The sequence below is a fragment of the Salmo salar genome, chromosome 12, assembly GCF_965601325.2.
Source record: "Salmo salar chromosome 12, fSalSal1, whole genome shotgun sequence".
Classification (NCBI taxonomy): domain Eukaryota; kingdom Metazoa; phylum Chordata; class Actinopteri; order Salmoniformes; family Salmonidae; genus Salmo; species Salmo salar.
Window position 1 is genome coordinate 105,364,975 of NC_138302.1, and position 18,526 is coordinate 105,383,500.

At 45.3% G+C, this 18,526-nt stretch overlaps 1 protein-coding gene across 1 annotated transcript in view; it reads right to left on the minus strand.

The window, feature by feature from the left end:
* LOC106566255 (pyruvate dehydrogenase E1 component subunit beta, mitochondrial) overlaps positions 1-17,917 on the minus strand; it is a 46,634-nt gene extending 28,717 nt beyond the window's left edge. Inside the window, exons 1-8 of the mRNA XM_045691994.2 lie at positions 17,806-17,917; positions 17,640-17,699; positions 11,788-11,895; positions 9,602-9,664; positions 9,457-9,492; positions 9,048-9,201; positions 8,722-8,853; positions 4,110-4,220 (exon numbers count right to left, since the gene is read on the minus strand). Coding sequence (XP_045547950.1) covers positions 4,110-4,220; positions 8,722-8,853; positions 9,048-9,201; positions 9,457-9,492; positions 9,602-9,664; positions 11,788-11,895; positions 17,640-17,699; positions 17,806-17,841 — 700 coding nt within the window. The 5' untranslated portion in view covers positions 17,842-17,917. The remainder of the gene's footprint in view (positions 1-4,109; positions 4,221-8,721; positions 8,854-9,047; positions 9,202-9,456; positions 9,493-9,601; positions 9,665-11,787; positions 11,896-17,639; positions 17,700-17,805) is intronic.
* Positions 17,918-18,526: the final 609 nt, after the last annotated feature.

Here is an 18,526-nt window from a genome sequence, read left to right on the forward strand (position 1 = left end):
TAATGTTACACATTGTGTTTTTATATTCATATGGAATGTGTATTTGTTTATATGACAGAGTACTAGGGCCACACTGAAGAAAAAGGATAAAGTCATAAATTTATGAGGCTGGTTCTTTCTGCAGAAAAGCTACATATTGTTTTTACAGTTTTGATACTTATGACAATGTGATACTTAATATTCTGGCACATCAGCATGTCTTTGTTTATGAAACCATACTGAAGTACAATTTCACGAAATGCCCCACATCTGTCATTTTAACAACTGTCCTCCTTTAAAACAACCGGTTACAATATTATTACTTGTGTTTTTTTCCCCTCTGTGGCCCTAATATTCTATCATTTTATATATAGCCTTATAGTCTATGGGAAACTGTAAATTATCTAATGATAGCAACATAATCTAAAAATTATTTTTTATCCAAAATCATTGAAATTAATGATCACAAACGTTTAAATAATGACAGTGGGTCTAGTTATGTGATAACAATGTATAGTGAGCAGTGAAATAACTATTGGTTTCCATTTGTGGTGACTGCTGACTGACATTAGGGATGAGATTAAATAGATCCTGGAATTTAGCCTGGTCTGGAGCAGGCTAGCTCCACAGAATAAATCTCCATGGTAATTTATACCATAACATATCCTCCTGCCCCCTATCCATCTTTAGTGCAACCGGATTACGGATCAATTGAGCCAGGATCACCAAGATATCCTGGCTTAATCCCTTATCCTAGTTTTGTGCAACAGGCCCCAGGTCAACTATTGTATGGTTTAGTATAATAACACCATTACCTGACCAGCTAAACAGATAATCTATTGTCTGGTTTAGTTTAATAACACCATTACCTGACCAGGTAAACAGATCAACTATTGTTCAGTATAATAACACCATTACCTGACCAGGTAAACTACTGTCTGGTTTAGTATAATAACACCATTACCTGACCAGGTAAACTACTGTCTGGTTTAGTTTAATAACACCATTACCTGACCAGGTAAACTACTGTCTGGTTTAGTTTAATAACACCATTACCTGACCAGGTAAACTACTGTCTGGTTTAGTATAATAACACCATTACCTGACCAGGTAAACTACTGTCTGGTTTAGTATATAACACCATTACCTGACCAGGTAAACTACTGTCTGGTTTAGTTTAATAACACCATTACCTGACCAGGTAAACTACTGTCTGGTTTAGTATAATAACACCATTACCTGACCAGGTAAACTACTGTCTGGTTTAGTTTAATAACACCATTACCTGACCAGGTAAACTACTGTCTGGTTTAGTATAATAACACCATTACCTGACCAGGTAAACTACTGTCTGGTTTAGTTTAATAACACCATTACCTGACCAGGTAAACTACTGTCTGGTTTAGTTTAATAACACCATTACCTGACCAGGTAAACTACTGTCTGGTTTAGTTTAATAACACCATTACCTGACCAGGTAAACTACTGTCTGGTTTAGTTTAATAACACCATTACCTGACCAGGTAAACAGATCAACTATCTGGTTCAGTATAATAACACCATTACCTGACCAGGTAAACTACTGTCTGGTTTAGTTTAATAACACCATTACCTGACCAGGTAAACTACTGTCTGGTTTAGTATAATAACACCATTACCTGACCAGGTAAACTATTGTCTGGTTTAGTTTAATAACACCATTACCTGACCAGGTAAACTACTGTCTGGTTTAGTATATAACACCATTACCTGACCAGGTAAACTACTGTCTGGTTTAGTATAATAACACCATTACCTGACCAGGTAAACTACTGTCTGGTTTAGTTTAATAACACCATTACCTGACCAGGTAAACTACTGTCTGGTTTAGTTTAATAACACCATTACCTGACCAGGTAAACAGATCAACTATTGTTTAGTATATAACACCATTACCTGACCAGGTAAACTACTGTCTGGTTTAGTATAATAACACCATTACCTGACCAGGTAAACTACTGTCTGGTTTAGTATATAACACCATTACCTGACCAGGTAAACTACTGTCTGGTTTAGTTTAATAACACCATTACCTGACCAGGTAAACTACTGTCTGGTTTAGTATAATAACACCATTACCTGACCAGGTAAACTACTGTCTGGTTTAGTTTAATAACACCATTACCTGACCAGGTAAACTACTGTCTGGTTTAGTATATAACACCATTACCTGACCAGGTAAACTACTGTCTGGTTTAGTATAATAACACCATTACCTGACCAGGTAAACTACTGTCTGGTTTAGTATAATAACACCATTACCTGACCAGGTAAACTACTGTCTGGTTTAGTATAATAACACCATTACCTGACCAGGTAAACTACTGTCTGGTTTAGTTTAATAACACCATTACCTGACCAGGTAAACTACTGTCTGGTTTAGTATAATAACACCATTACCTGACCAGGTAAACTACTGTCTGGTTTAGTATAATAACACCATTACCTGACCAGGTAAACTACTGTCTGGTTTGGTATAATAACACCATTACCTGACCAGGTAAACTACTGTCTGGTTTGGTATAATAACACCATTACCTGACCAGGTAAACTACTGTCTGGTTTAGTTTAATAACACCATTACCTGACCAGGTAAACTACTGTCTGGTTTAGTTTAATAACACCATTACCTGACCAGGTAAACTACTGTCTGGTTTAGTATATAACACCATTACCTGACCAGGTAAACTACTGTCTGGTTTAGTATATAACACCATTACCTGACCAGGTAAACTACTGTCTGGTTTAGTTTAATAACACCATTACCTGACCAGGTAAACTACTGTCTGGTTTAGTATAATAACACCATTACCTGACCAGGTAAACTACTGTCTGGTTTAGTTTAATAACACCATTACCTGACCAGGTAAACTACTGTCTGGTTTAGTTTAATAACACCATTACCTGACCAGGTAAACAGATCATCTATTGTCTGGTTTAGTATATAACACCATTACCTGACCAGGTAAACTACTGTCTGGTTTAGTTTAATAACACCATTACCTGACCAGGTAAACAGATCATCTATTGTCTGGTTTAGTTTAATAACACCATTACCTGACCAGGTAAACAGATCAACTATTGTTCAGTATAATAACACCATTACCTGACCAGGTAAACTACTGTCTGGTTTAGTATATAACACCATTACCTGACCAGGTAAACTACTGTCTGGTTTAGTTTAATAACACCATTACCTGACCAGGTAAACAGATCAACTATTGTCTATAATAACACCATTACCTGACCAGGTAAACTACTGTCTGGTTTAGTATATAACACCATTACCTGACCAGGTAAACTACTGTCTGGTTTAGTATAATAACACCATTACCTGACCAGGTAAACTACTGTCTGGTTTAGTTTAATAACACCATTACCTGACCAGGTAAACTACTGTCTGGTTTAGTTTAATAACACCATTACCTGACCAGGTAAACTACTGTCTGGTTTGGTATAATAACACCATTACCTGACCAGGTAAACTATTGTCTGGTTTAGTTTAATAACACCATTACCTGACCAGGTAAACAGATCAACTATTGTTCAGTATAATAACACCATTACCTGACCAGGTAAACTACTGTCTGGTTTAGTATATAACACCATTACCTGACCAGGTAAACAGATCATCTATTGTCTGGTTTAGTTTAATAACACCATTACCTGACCAGGTAAACAGATCAACTATTGTCTATAATAACACCATTACCTGACCAGGTAAATAGGTGGCAAAAACAGTAGGAGTATAAGGTTCCATCCTGAGTGTGAATGAGCTTTACCACACTGCTGTCTGAGTTGAGGCTGCTGTGATGCACATTGGACCATTTAAATCTGAACGTCGGTGTCAGCAACAATCATGAATGGCAGTTCAGCGCACACAGCTTAACAGAGAAAATAAAATACATTTGGGAATATATTTCCTAGAAACAGACATGCTTCTGTCTGTGATCTCCAAACCATCAATCCCCAACTCTCGCTCACAATGAAATCATCAATAATCTCGCAATGTTTTTCCAGGGGAGGGTACAATGAACATAAAAATAATAATTGAATAAACATTTTAAAATTCTCCAGCGGTTGCTAGTTACCTTGTCTTTCCACTTTGGCCTTTCCAATAGGTAGGACAAAGTCTTTATGCATAACCTCCTCAGACAGGTCAAAGGGCACTCCATACATCAGCTCATTCTCCAGGAACACCACTGTTGGAGGAGAAATACAACACAAGGTGGTTTTGATTAGCAGGCGTTAACAGCACAGGAATTTACATGTCTGTACTACAGGACATGAGCAGATCGCCAGTGATTCCCCTCATCTGTACTACAGGACATGAGCAGATCGCCAGTGATTCCCCTCATCTGTACTACAGGACATGAGCAGATCGCCAGTGATTCCCCTCATCTGTACTACAGGACATGAGCAGATCGCCAGTGATTCCCCTCATCTGTACTACAGGACATGAGCAGATCGCCAGTGATTCCCCTCATCTGTACTACAGGACATGAGCAGATCGCCAGTGATTCCCCTCATCTGTACTACAGGACATGAGCAGATCGCCAGTGATTCCCCTCATCTGTACTACAGGACATGAGCAGATCGCCAGTGATTCCCCTCATCTGTACTACAGGACATGAGCAGATCGCCAGTGATTCCCCTCATCTGTACTACAGGACATGAGCAGATCGCCAGTGATTCCCCTCATCTGTACTACAGGACATGAGCAGATCGCCAGTGATTCCCCTCATCTGTACTACAGGACATGAGCAGATCGCCAGTGATTCCCCTCATCTGTACTACAGGACATGAGCAGATCGCCAGTGATTCCCCTCATCTGTACTACAGGACATGAGCAGATCGCCAGTGATTCCCCTCATCTGTACTACAGGACATGAGCAGATCGCCAGTGATTCCCCTCATCTGTACTACAGGACATGAGCAGATCGCCAGTGATTCCCCTCATCTGTACTACAGGACATGAGCAGATCGCCAGTGATTCCCCTCATCTGTACTACAGGACATGAGCAGATCGCCAGTGATTCCCCTCATCTGTACTACAGGACATGAGCAGATCGCCAGTGATTCCCCTCATCTGTACTACAGGACATGAGCAGATCGCCAGTGATTCCCCTCATCTGTACTACAGGACATGAGCAGATCGCCAGTGATTCCCCTCATCTGTACTACAGGACATGAGCAGATCGCCAGTGATTCCCCTCATCTGTACTACAGGACATGAGCAGATCGCCAGTGATTCCCCTCATCTGTACTACAGGACATGAGCAGATCGCCAGTGATTCCCCTCATCTGTACTACAGGACATGAGCAGATCGCCAGTGATTCCCCTCATCTGTACTACAGGACATGAGCAGATCGCCAGTGATTCCCCTCATCTGTACTACAGGACATGAGCAGATCGCCAGTGATTCCCCTCATCTGTACTACAGGACATGAGCAGATCGCCAGTGATTCCCCTCATCTGTACTACAGGACATGAGCAGATCGCCAGTGATTCCCCTCATCTGTACTACAGGACATGAGCAGATCGCCAGTGATTCCCCTCATCTGTACTACAGGACATGAGCAGATCGCCAGTGATTCCCCTCATCTATACTACAGGACATGAGCAGATCGCCAGTGATTCCCCTCATCTGTACTACAGGACATGAGCAGATCGCCAGTGATTCCCCTCATCTGTACTACAGGACATGAGCAGATCGCCAGTGATTCCCCTCATCTGTACTACAGGACATGAGCAGATCGCCAGTGATTCCCCTCATCTGTACTACAGGACATGAGCAGATCGCCAGTGATTCCCCTCATCTGTACTACAGGACATGAGCAGATCGCCAGTGATTCCCCTCATCTGTACTACAGGACATGAGCAGATCGCCAGTGATTCCCCTCATCTATACTACAGGACATGAGCAGATCGCCAGTGATTCCCCTCATCTGTACTACAGGACATGAGCAGATCGCCAGTGATTCCCCTCATCTGTACTACAGGACATGAGCAGATCGCCAGTGATTCCCCTCATCTGTACTACAGGACATGAGCAGATCGCCAGTGATTCCCCTCATCTGTACTACAGGACATGAGCAGATCGCCAGTGATTCCCCTCATCTATACTACAGGACATGAGCAGATCGCCAGTGATTCCCCTCATCTGTACTACAGGACATGAGCAGATCGCCAGTGATTCCCCTCATCTGTACTACAGGACATGAGCAGATCGCCAGTGATTCCCCTCATCTGTACTACAGGACATGAGCAGATCGCCAGTGATTCCCCTCATCTATACTACAGGACATGAGCAGATCGCCAGTGATTCCCCTCATCTGTACTACAGGACATGAGCAGATCGCCAGTGATTCCCCTCATCTGTACTACAGGACATGAGCAGATCGCCAGTGATTCCCCTCATCTGTACTACAGGACATGAGCAGATCGCCAGTGATTCCCCTCATCTGTACTACAGGACATGAGCAGATCGCCAGTGATTCCCCTCATCTATACTACAGGACATGAGCAGATCGCCAGTGATTCCCCTCATCTATACTACAGGACATGAGCAGATCGCCAGTGATTCCCCTCATCTGTACTACAGGACATGAGCAGATCGCCAGTGATTCCCCTCATCTGTACTACAGGACATGAGCAGATCGCCAGTGATTCCCCTCATCTGTACTACAGGACATGAGCAGATCGCCAGTGATTCCCCTCATCTGTACTACAGGACATGAGCAGATCGCCAGTGATTCCCCTCATCTGTACTACAGGACATGAGCAGATCGCCAGTGATTCCCCTCATCTATACTACAGGACATGAGCAGATCGCCAGTGATTCCCCTCATCTATACTACAGGACATGAGCAGATCGCCAGTGATTCCCCTCATCTATACTACAGGACATGAGCAGATCGCCAGTGATTCCCCTCATCTGTACTACAGGACATGAGCAGATCGCCAGTGATTCCCCTCATCTGTACTACAGGACATGAGCAGATCGCCAGTGATTCCCCTCATCTATACTACAGGACATGAGCAGATCGCCAGTGATTCCCCTCATCTGTACTACAGGACATGAGCAGATCGCCAGTGATTCCCCTCATCTGTACTACAGGACATGAGCAGATCGCCAGTGATTCCCCTCATCTGTACTACAGGACATGAGCAGATCGCCAGTGATTCCCCTCATCTGTACTACAGGACATGAGCAGATCGCCAGTGATTCCCCTCATCTATACTACAGGACATGAGCAGATCGCCAGTGATTCCCCTCATCTATACTACAGGACATGAGCAGATCGCCAGTGATTCCCCTCATCTGTACTACAGGACATGAGCAGATCGCCAGTGATTCCCCTCATCTGTACTACAGGACATGAGCAGATCGCCAGTGATTCCCCTCATCTGTACTACAGGACATGAGCAGATCGCCAGTGATTCCCCTCATCTGTACTACAGGACATGAGCAGATCGCCAGTGATTCCCCTCATCTGTACTACAGGACATGAGCAGATCGCCAGTGATTCCCCTCATCTATACTACAGGACATGAGCAGATCGCCAGTGATTCCCCTCATCTATACTACAGGACATGAGCAGATCGCCAGTGATTCCCCTCATCTGTACTACAGGACATGAGCAGATCGCCAGTGATTCCCCTCATCTGTACTACAGGACATGAGCAGATCGCCAGTGATTCCCCTCATCTGTACTACAGGACATGAGCAGATCGCCAGTGATTCCCCTCATCTATACTACAGGACATGAGCAGATCGCCAGTGATTCCCCTCATCTGTACTACAGGACATGAGCAGATCGCCAGTGATTCCCCTCTTGTCGCCTTGGAACCTTCTCCAATACCGTTGAGGGAGGAAACATGAAAAGGGGATTAGTACCCTATTCCCTTTGTAGAGCAGTACATTTCAACAGAGCCTTATGGGCCCCTGGTTAACAGTAGTGGAATACGGTGATAAACTCAGGGCGGGGGGGGGGGGGGGAAAGAAACTTTCTCTCACTGTCAACTGCATTTATTTTCAGCAAACTTAACATGTGTAAATATTTGTATGAACATCAAGATTCAACAACTGAGACATAAACTGAACAAGTTCCACAGACATGTGACTAACACAAATGGAATAATGTGTCCCTGAACAAAGGGGGGGGGGGGGGTCAAAATCAAAAGTAACAGTCAGTATCTGGCGTGGCCACCAGCTGCATTAAGTACTGCAGTGCGTCTCCTCCTCGTGGACTGCACCAGATTTACCAGTTCTTGCTTCTTAGGCGTCTCACAGTACGGACATTGCAATTTATTTCCCTGGTCACATCTGCAGTCCTCAGCCCCTGCGCTGCCTAAGGCATGTTCACGCAGATGAGCAGGGACCCTGGGCATCTTTCTTTTGGTGTTTTTCAGAGTCAGTAGAAAGGCCTCTTTAGTGTCCTAAGTTTTCATAGCTGTGACCTTAATTGCCTACCGTCTGTAAGCTGTTAGTGTCTTAACGACCGTTCCACAGGTGCATGTTCATTGATTGTTTATGGTTCATTGAACAAGCATGGGAAACAGTGTTTAAACCCTTTACAATGAAGATCTGTGAAGTTATTTGGATGTTTACTGAATTATCTTTGAAAGACAAAGTCCTGAAAAAGGGACGTTTCTTTTTTTTTTTGCTGCGTTTATTTGGTACACAACTCAATACTCACCAGGGTTGTCGTCCCTGATAGCTGCTTTAAGAAGTCCTCTGGCATCCTCAGAGTTCCAGGGGCTGACTACTTTGAGGCCTGGGCAGTGGCCGTACCAGGCAGCGAAGCACTGGGAGTGTTGTGCTGCCACGCCTGCAGACAAAGAAAATCAAAAAGTTCCCAAACGATCTCAGAATAAAATTCAAAACGAAGCAAAGAGTCTATATAGATTAATACAATCCTGGTCCTGAGGAAACAAAAGGGGCCAAAAACAAAAAATGTGGACCCCTTTGGGTCCCCGGGACCAGGATTGGGAAACAACTGGCATAGATGTTTGTTTATTTTACCTGCGGAGGAGCCGTTGGGTCCACGGAACACAATGGGGACAGGTTGGAATCCAGCTGACATGTAGTAAGTCTTAGCAGCTGAGTTGATCACCTGGTCGATGGCTTGCATGGAGAAGTTCCAGGTCATGAACTCACAGATTGGCCTCAGCCCGGCCTGGAAACACAGCATGACGGATGACTCAAATGGCAGCCTATATAGCACACTTCCTTTGGCCACGGCCCATGCACACGATGAGAAGGCTGTCATCTATCTACCAAAATCAGATTTAGACATTCAATCGTTTTTGTGTTTTATTATATTTAACACTCAATAGAAAAAGGGTTAGTGAAGAGATGCTTGTACAACTTTACTTTCTATAGGAATAGGACATTTCCATACATACCATTATAATAAGAGTAATTGACTTACGAATGCAGCACCAACAGCAATACCAGCAAAGCCCATCTATAAAGGGCGAGGAGAAAACGCATCCGTTATATTCCTTAAGACACCATCAGACTGACAACATAGAAACAACAACTTTCAAAATAAACTGTCTTGTGGTCTTGTTTACCTCTGTGATTGGCGTGTCGATAATACGTTTGTCTCCATATTTCTTCCACAGCCCTCTGCTGACCTACGAATACACAAGATAAGATAAATTAATACCATTCAGGCTGTCAAATAAACCATAGGTTGTTTGAAAAAAATAAAAAATAAATAAGTAAATTTTTAACCACTTTTGAATCCACAATAGTTTGTCATACATCGTTATCAAGACAGTCTAGTTTTGGTGTACAGTGCCTTCGGAAAGTATTCAGATCCATTTACTTTTTCCACATTGTTAGGTTACAACCTTATTCTAAAATGTATTAAAATTGCCCCCCCCCCCCCCCCCATCTACACACAATACCCCATAATGACATCACAATACCCCATAATGACGTCACAATACCCCATAATGACGTCACAATACCCCATAATGACATCACAATACCCCATAATGACATCACAATACCCCATAATGACATCACAATACCCCATAATGACAAAGCAAAAACTCTTTATTTTTTTTTAGAAATGTTTCCACACCATGCGCTCTCGCCACTGGTGTCCCCCAGGGCTCTGTTCTAGGCCCTCTCCTATTCTCGCTATACACCAAGTCACTTGTCTCTGTCATATCCTCACATGGTCTCTCCTATCAATGCTATGCAGACAACACACAATTAATCTTCTCCTTTCCCCCTTCTGATAACCAGGCGGCGAGTCGCATCTCTGCATGTCTGTCAGACATATCAGTGTGGATGACGGATCACCAGCTCAAGCTGAACCTCGGCAAGACGGAGCTGCTCTTCCTCCCGGGGAAGGACTGCCCGTTCCATGATCTCGCCATCACGGTTGACAACTCCCTTGTGTCCTCCTCCCAGAGTGCTAAGAACCTTGGCGTGATCCTGGACAACACCCTGTCATTCTCCACTAACATCAAGGCGGTGACCCGATCCTGTAGGTTCATGCTCTACAACATTCGCAGAGTACGACCCTGCCTCACACAGGAAGCGGCGCAGGTCCTAATCCAGGCACTTGTCATCTCCCGTCTGGATTACTGCAACTCGCTGTTGGCTGGGCTCCCTGCTTGTGCCATTAAACCCCTACAACTCATCCAGAACGCCGCAGCCCGTCTGGTGTTCAACCTTCCCAAGTTCTCTCACGTCACCCCGCTCCTCCGCTCTCTCCACTGGCTTCCAGTTGAAGCTCGCATCTGCTACAAGACCATGGTGCTTGCCTACGGAGCTGTGAGGGGAACGGCACCTCCGTACCTTCATGCTCTGATCAGGCCCTACACCCAAACAAGGGCACTGCGTTCATCCACCTCTGGCCTGCTCGCCTCCCTACCTCTGAGGAAGCACAGTTCCCGCTCAGCCAGGTCAAAACTGTTCGCTGCTCTGGCACCCCAATGGTGGAACAAGCTCCCTCACGACGCCAGGACAGCGGAGTCAATCACCACCTTCCGGAGACACCTGAAACCCCACCTCTTTAAGGAATACCTGGGATAGGATAAAGTAATCCTTCTAACCCCCCCCCCCCCCTTAAAAGATATAGATGCACTATTGTAAAGTGGTTGTTCCACTGGATATCATAAGGTGAATGCACCATTTTGTAAGTCTGCTAAATGACTTAAATGTTAAATGTTATGTTTCCTAATAATTTTAAAGCCTGAAAAAAAAAATCATAGTTTACACAAGTATTCAGACTCTTTCACTCAGTATTTTGTTTGAAGTACATTTGGCAGCGATTACAGCCTCGAGTCTTCTTGGGTACGACGCTACAAGCTTGGCACACCTGTATTTGGGGTGTTTCTCCCATTCTTCTCTGCAGATCCTCTCAACCTCTGTCAGGTTGGATGGGGAGCGTCGCTGCACAGCTATTCTCCTTAGACCTCTCTCATTACCAAGCTGTTTCTCCCACAGGACCGGTTCTGACTGGATGTTTTGTTTGTCGCAACATTTTCAGTAAACCCTTGACACTGTCGTTCCTGAAATGCCCAGGAGGTTTTTACCGGAGCCGGCGCGCCTGGCACCGACGATCCTACCACTCTCAAAGTCACTTAGGTCACTCGTTCTAACATTCAACCGAACAGTAACTGAATGCCTCGATGCCCGTCTGCCTGCTTTATATATATATATCAAGCCACAACCACAAGACTCACTGTCTGTAGGAGCGATCCATTTTGGTGAATGGGCTGGTGTACCTAATAATTACCTTGTAGGCTCCATCATACTGAGCCACCTCCTCCCCCAGGAGGAAGACTCTCTCATCCCTCTCCAGTTCCTCATCCATGGCCTGGTTGAGAGCATCTCGGACATTCACCTGAAATAAGGACAAATTTCACTACACACAAAAAAAACGACATAATAAAATACAGTGCATTCAGAAAGTATTCAAACCTTCCCTTTGTCCACTGTTATTTTACAGCCTTTTTCTAAAATTGTTTTTAATCCAACAAAATCCACACACAATACCCCATAATGACAAAGTGAAAACATATATTTAGACATTTTTGCTAATGTATTAAAAATAAAAACAAACGCCTTATTTACATAAGTATTCAGACCCTTTGCTATGAGACTCGAAATTGAGCTCAGGTGCATCCTGTTTCCATTGATCATCCTTGAGATGTTTCTACAACTTGATTGGAGTCCACCTGTGGTAAATTCAATTGATTTGGACATGATTTGGAAAGGCACACACCTGTCTATATAAGGTCCCACAGTTGACAGTGCATGTCAGAGCAAAAACCAAGCCATGAGGTGAAAGGAATTGTTCGTAGAGCTCCGAGACAGGATTGTGTCGAGGCACAGAACTGGGGAAGGGTACCAAAACATTTCTGCAGCATTGAAGGTCCCCAAGAACACAGTGGCCTCCATCATTCTTAAATGGAATTAGTTTGGAACCACCAAGACTCTTCTTAGAGCTGGCCGACCGGCCAAACTGAGCTATCGGGGGAGAAGGGCCTTGGTCAGGGAGGTGACCAAGAACCTGATGGTCACTCTGACAGAGCTCTAGAGTTCCTCTGTGGAGATGGGAGAAACTTCCAGAAGGACAACCATCTCTGCAGCACTCCACCAATCAGGCCTTTATGGTAGAGTGGCCAGACAGAAGCCACTCCTCAGTAAAAGGCACATGACAGCCCGCTTGGAGTTTGCCAAAAGGCACCTAAAGACTCTGACCGTGAGAAACAAGATTCTCTGGTCTGATGAAACCAAGATTGAACTCTTTGGCCTGAATGGAAAGAGCCCCCTCTGGAGGAAACCTGGCACCATCCTTCCGGTGAAGCATGGTGGTGGCAGCATAATGCTGTGGGGATGTTTTTCAGCGGCAGGGACTGGGAGAGTAGTCAGGATCGAGGGAAAGATGAACGGAGCAAAGAACAGAGATCCTTGATGAAAACCTGCTCCAGAGCACTCAGGACCTCAGACTGGAGTGAAGGTTCACCTTCCAACAGGACAATGACCCTAAGCACACAGCCAAGACAACGCAGGAGTGGCTTCCGGACAAGTCTCTAAATGTCCATGAGTGGCCCGGACCTGAACCCAATTAAACATCCCTGGAGAGACCTGAAAATATCTGTCCAGCAACACTCCCCATGCAACCTGACAGAGCTTGAGAGGATCTGCAGAGAAGAATGGGAGAAACTCCCCAAATACAGGTGTGCCAAGCTTGTAGCGTCATACCCAAGAAGACTTGAGGCTGTAATCACTGCCAAAGGTGTTTCAACAAAGTACTGAGTAAAGAGTCTGACTACTTGTGTAAATGTGATATTTCAGTTTATTTTTAATAAATTTGCAAACATTTCTAAAAATCTGTTTTGCTTTGTCATTATGGGGTATTGTGTGTAGATTGACGAGGGGAAAAAAATGTTGTTTAATCAATTTTAGAATAAGGCTGTAACGTAACAAAATGTGGAAAAAGTAAATGGGTCTGAATACTTAACGAATGCACTGCTTGTGTTTTATATAGAGCTGTTCATTACAAGCTACATCTCAAAGTCACTTTAAAAAACAAAAAAGTTGGGGCTGAGTTAACATCCTGGTTCTAGACCCATATCCTCCTCTTACCACCAGAGATCCATGGAGACAGCAGTTCACATTCAAGTCATTATCCCTCACAGTCCAATTGATCCATTAAGGTGTGAGAATGCTTCAGGTAGGGTGTGGGCTAGGTGAACACATTAAGGTGTGAGAATGCTTCAGGTAGGCTGTGGGCTAGGTGAATCCATTAAGGTGTGAGAATGCTTCAGGTAGGCTGTGGGCTAGGTGAACACATTAAGGTGTGAGAATGCTTCAGGTAGGCTGTGGGCTAGGTGAATCCATTAAGGTGTGAGAATGCTTCAGGTAGGCTGTGGGCTAGGTGAACACATTAAGGTGTGAGAATGCTTCAGGTAGGCTGTGGGCTAGGTGAACACATTAAGGTGTGAGAATGCTTCAGGTAGGCTGTGGGCGAGGTGAACACATTAAGGTGTGAGAATGCTTCAGGTAGGCTGTGGGCTAGGTGAACACATTAAGGTGTGAGAATACTTCAGGTAGGCTGTGGGCGAGGTGAACACATTAAGGTGTGAGAATGCTTCAGGTAGGCTGTGGGCTAGGTGAACACATTAAGGTGTGAGAATGCTTCAGGTAGGCTGTGGGCTAGGTGAACACATTAAGGTGTGAGAATACTTCAGGTAGAGTGTGGGCTAGGTGAACTCATTAATGGGTGAGAGAATGCATCAGGTAGGCTGTGGGCTAGGTGAACACATTAAGGTGTGAGAATACTTCAGGTAGGCTAGGTGAACACATTAAGGTGTGAGAATGCTTCAGGTAGGCTGTGGGCTAGGTGAACACAAGGTGTGAGAATGCTTCAGGTAGGCTGTGGGCTAGGTGAACACATTAAGGTGTGAGAATACTTCAGGTAGGCTAGGTGAACACATTAAGGTGTGAGAATGCTTCAGGTAGGCTGTGGGCTAGGTGAACACATTAAGGTGTGAGAATGCTTCAGGTAGGCTGTGGGCTAGGTGAACACATTAAGGTGTGAGAATGCTTCAGGTAGGCTAGGTGAACACATTAAGGTGTGAGAATGCTTCAGGTAGGCTGTGGGCTAGGTGAATACATTAAGGTGTGAGAATGCTTCAGGTAGGCTGTGGGCTAGGTGAACACATTAAGGTGTGAGAATGCTTCAGGTAGGCTAGGTGAACACATTAAGGTGTGAGAATGCTTCAGGTAGGCTGTGGGCTAGGTGAACACATTAAGGTGTGAGAATGCTTCAGGTAGGCTAGGTGAACACATTAAGGTGTGAGAATGCTTCAGGTAGGCTGTGGGCTAGGTGAACACATTAAGGTGTGAGAATGCTTCAGGTAGGCTGTGGGCTAGGTGAACACATTAAGGTGTGAGAATGCTTCAGGTAGGCTAGGTGAACACATTAAGGTGTGAGAATGCTTCAGGTAGGCTGTAGGCTAGGTGAACCCATTAAGGTGTGAGAATGCTTCAGGTAGGCTGTGGGCTAGGTGAACACATTAAGGTGTGAGAATGCTTCAGGTAGGCTGTGGGCTAGGTGAACACATTAAGGTGTGAGAATGCTTCAGGTAGGCTGTGGGCTAGGTGAACACATTAAGGTGTGAGAATGCTTCAGGTAGGCTGTCAGCTAGGTGAACTGAACAAGTGTGCTCCAAACTCCCTTAAGACCTTGGCTTGAAAAACGATTAGGAAGAAAAAAAAAAAACAGCAATAGTACTGTTTGTCCATTTTGAGACGCCGTAACCAGTATTCTCTTCCTCAATGGTCAGAATGAATCTAAGATAACTCAAGAAATCTGTCATTGACATAATTGCCGTAGAGATCTTAGTCACGCAATTTTACATCTAAGACGTTTGGTGAGTATTTCTCAATGAAACAATGTGCATGAAAACACATGGTCGCTCGTTGAACAACAAATACTTGAAGAATCCCTACAGTTGACCAATCACGGACGAAGGTTTGGTGTGCCCGAACAGCCTGAAGAAAAACAAAAAAACCTACCCTAGTCCAAAACAATAACATGACAAAATGTCTTCATAATATATGCATAAACTCTCCCCGAACTGTTTCCGCAGGGAAGCATGCGGACGCCTTAAGAGGCTGAGTGACAGGATGCTCGACGCTGTGACTGTGTTTAGCTCCTACCTTCACTAGTTGTTATTCTCTGTGCCTCAGTCGGTAGAGCATGGCGCTCGCCACGCCGGTGTGGTGGGTTCAATTCCCACGGGGAACAAGTACAAAAAAAAAATGTATGCACTCACTACTGACTAACTTGATCTGGTAAGAGTGTTTGCTAAATTACCAAACTGTAAAATGTTTAAACTGTTTCCGTAAAATGTCATTTATTGTTAATGTCAAACAAACAGAAGATCTAACGAAACGCTGCCCAGCCCCGGGTAGCCCAACGGCCAGCCCAGCCCCGGGTAGCCCAACGGCCAGCCCATCCCCGGGTAGCCCAACGGCCAGCCCAGCCCCGGGTAGCCCATCCCCGTGTAGCCCAACGGCCAGCCCAACCCCGGGTAGCCCAACGGCCAGCCCAACCCCGGGTAGCCCAACGGCCAGCCCATCCCCGGGTAGCCCAACGGCCAGCCCAGCCCCGGGTAGCCCATCCCCGGGTAGCCCAACGGCCAGCCCAGCCCCGGGTAGCCCAACGGCCAGCCCAGCCCCGGGTCGCCCAACGGCCAGCCCAGCCCCGGGTAGCCCAACGGCCAGCCCAGCCCCGGGTAGCCCAACGGCCAGCCCAGCCCCGGGTAGCCCAACGGCCAGCCCAGCCCCGGGTAGCCCAACGGCCAGCCCAGCCCCGGGTAGCCCAACGGCCAGCCCAGCCCCGGGTAGCCCAACGGCCAGCCCAGCCCCGGGTAGCCCAACGGCTAGCCCAGCCCCGGGTAGCCCAACGGCTAGCCCAGCCCCGGGTAGCCCAACGGCCAGCCCAGCCCCGGGTAGCCCAACGGCCAGCCCAACCCCGGGTAGCCCAACCCAGGGAATTTCTCACATTTCTCGATTTCCACAAACTGCTTTATTAGCACGTTATGTGCAGAAACATCAAATAGTCATGCACCTGTACGCAACTGCTGAAGGGCAGAGGCCTTTTCATTCCAGACTTTACCTTTTTAGTTTCTGTCATGGTAGAACGCAGAGGAAATAATGAAAAGTCAGTGGCGTTTCCCTTCTATCCACCAATCTGTCCTCCATCCCCACGGTGTGTGTTGTTGCTTTCCTCTTCACCATCATTGTTTTGGTCTCACATGCTGAGTGCTCATTGGTTATTTGCAGTAGTCTTTACCCAACCGCGTTGTAGCACTGCTCATACTACAAGACGCATTATCAAATTTCCTGATATGTCTGAAAATGATCGGGACATCCGACAGGGGTCTAGAGAACGGAACAGCCATCATCCGTGAGTCCTTGACCCGCTCAAACGACGCAAGTCCCGAAGTGATGATCCTAACTCATTGGACTTCACACCGAGCATGAAAATGTGTCCGGGATGGCAAAAACCTGGCGAAATCGTATAGTTTATTCCCGGCATAAATGAATCTGTCCTTGTTAAATGGGTCAGTCAGGCCTTATTAACATCGCAGATAAGGCGATATAAGACGTTCATAGGCCGTGAGTTGGCCAACTTGTTATGATGACTTGAATAGACAGTACATGCTACCGTTCAAGCAATTCAATGACACAAGCAAATATTATGTTTTGGGGGTATACACAATTGACAGCTGCAAGTCACAAAGTCATAAACCCCACCTATATCTAGATATTAAAAAAGGCACGTTTTTGTTTTCATGAATTTTTACGATATAGACCATTTTGACTTTGTCTGTGGTAACTAGTGAAAACACGTTGAAGGTTGTTAGCCTTCCCTGTAGCTCAGTTGGTAGAGCATGGTGTTTGCAACGCCAGGGTTGTGGGTTCGATTCCCACGGGGGGCCAGCAAAAAAATGTATGAAATGTATGCATTCACTACTGTAAGTCGCTCTGGATAAGAGCGTCTGCTAAATGACTAAAATGTAAATGTAGTTAGATGAAGTTATTAGCATAGATGCTAGCGTTAGCCCTCACCTGCACCGCGACCGGAGACGACTTGCTCAACTCCCTCCGTAGGACCACCGACACGGCTTTCTGCACCAGACAACACAGGAGAAGAAGAAAAAAAAAGGCTCTCGTTTTTATCTCATCCGAACAAAATAGGTAATTGTCTACACTTGGATTTAAAGTTAATAAATACCTTCCCGGAACGAAGAAAACACCTCAACGACGCCATCTTTGACCTGTCCTCTGAGCGGGAGGAGCGCCGTGTCCCTGGAAACGGATCAGGTCCAATCAGAGCAGTTCTCTGAGTCCCGCCAGAGATATTTTGTTGAGGAGATGGGCATCTTATTAACTCCCATTACGCAATGGGCCTCGTGGTGCATTCTGGGTGATTCTGAGACAATTCTGGGACAACGAGAAATCTCCTTCAATTGAAACTCAACATTAGCATGCATTTCAAGTGGTACAACAATTTTTTTTTCACAAGATATGAGATAATTAGCTGGTTTTCTGTAATGTAGTATAGCTGTGGTATTGTGACATTATGTACTTTCAATAAAAATATAGACAAGTTTCTCGACTCACCCTGACTTTGAGAAGGGATTGCGTGACGATTGGTTTAGCAACCGAGCGACACGGCATAACAACGGGAATGCGATTGGTCGACCGTCTGCTGGGTGCGGCGTTCAACGTTTTTTGCCAATCAATCACCCTTTGAATTTATATCTCTTCCTTTCTGTAATGTCTCTGGTCAGTCAGGGAATAGAGAACCAATCAGGACCACTCTCATGAAAAGGAAGCGGAAGAACTCGAGCGACTGGGGAAATTCAAGGGCAAGAGCAAAAACTATCATCATCACCCTGTTGCCCTAACCTTAACCCTTACTACGTTTTACCACGAACCGACAGTTAACTTTT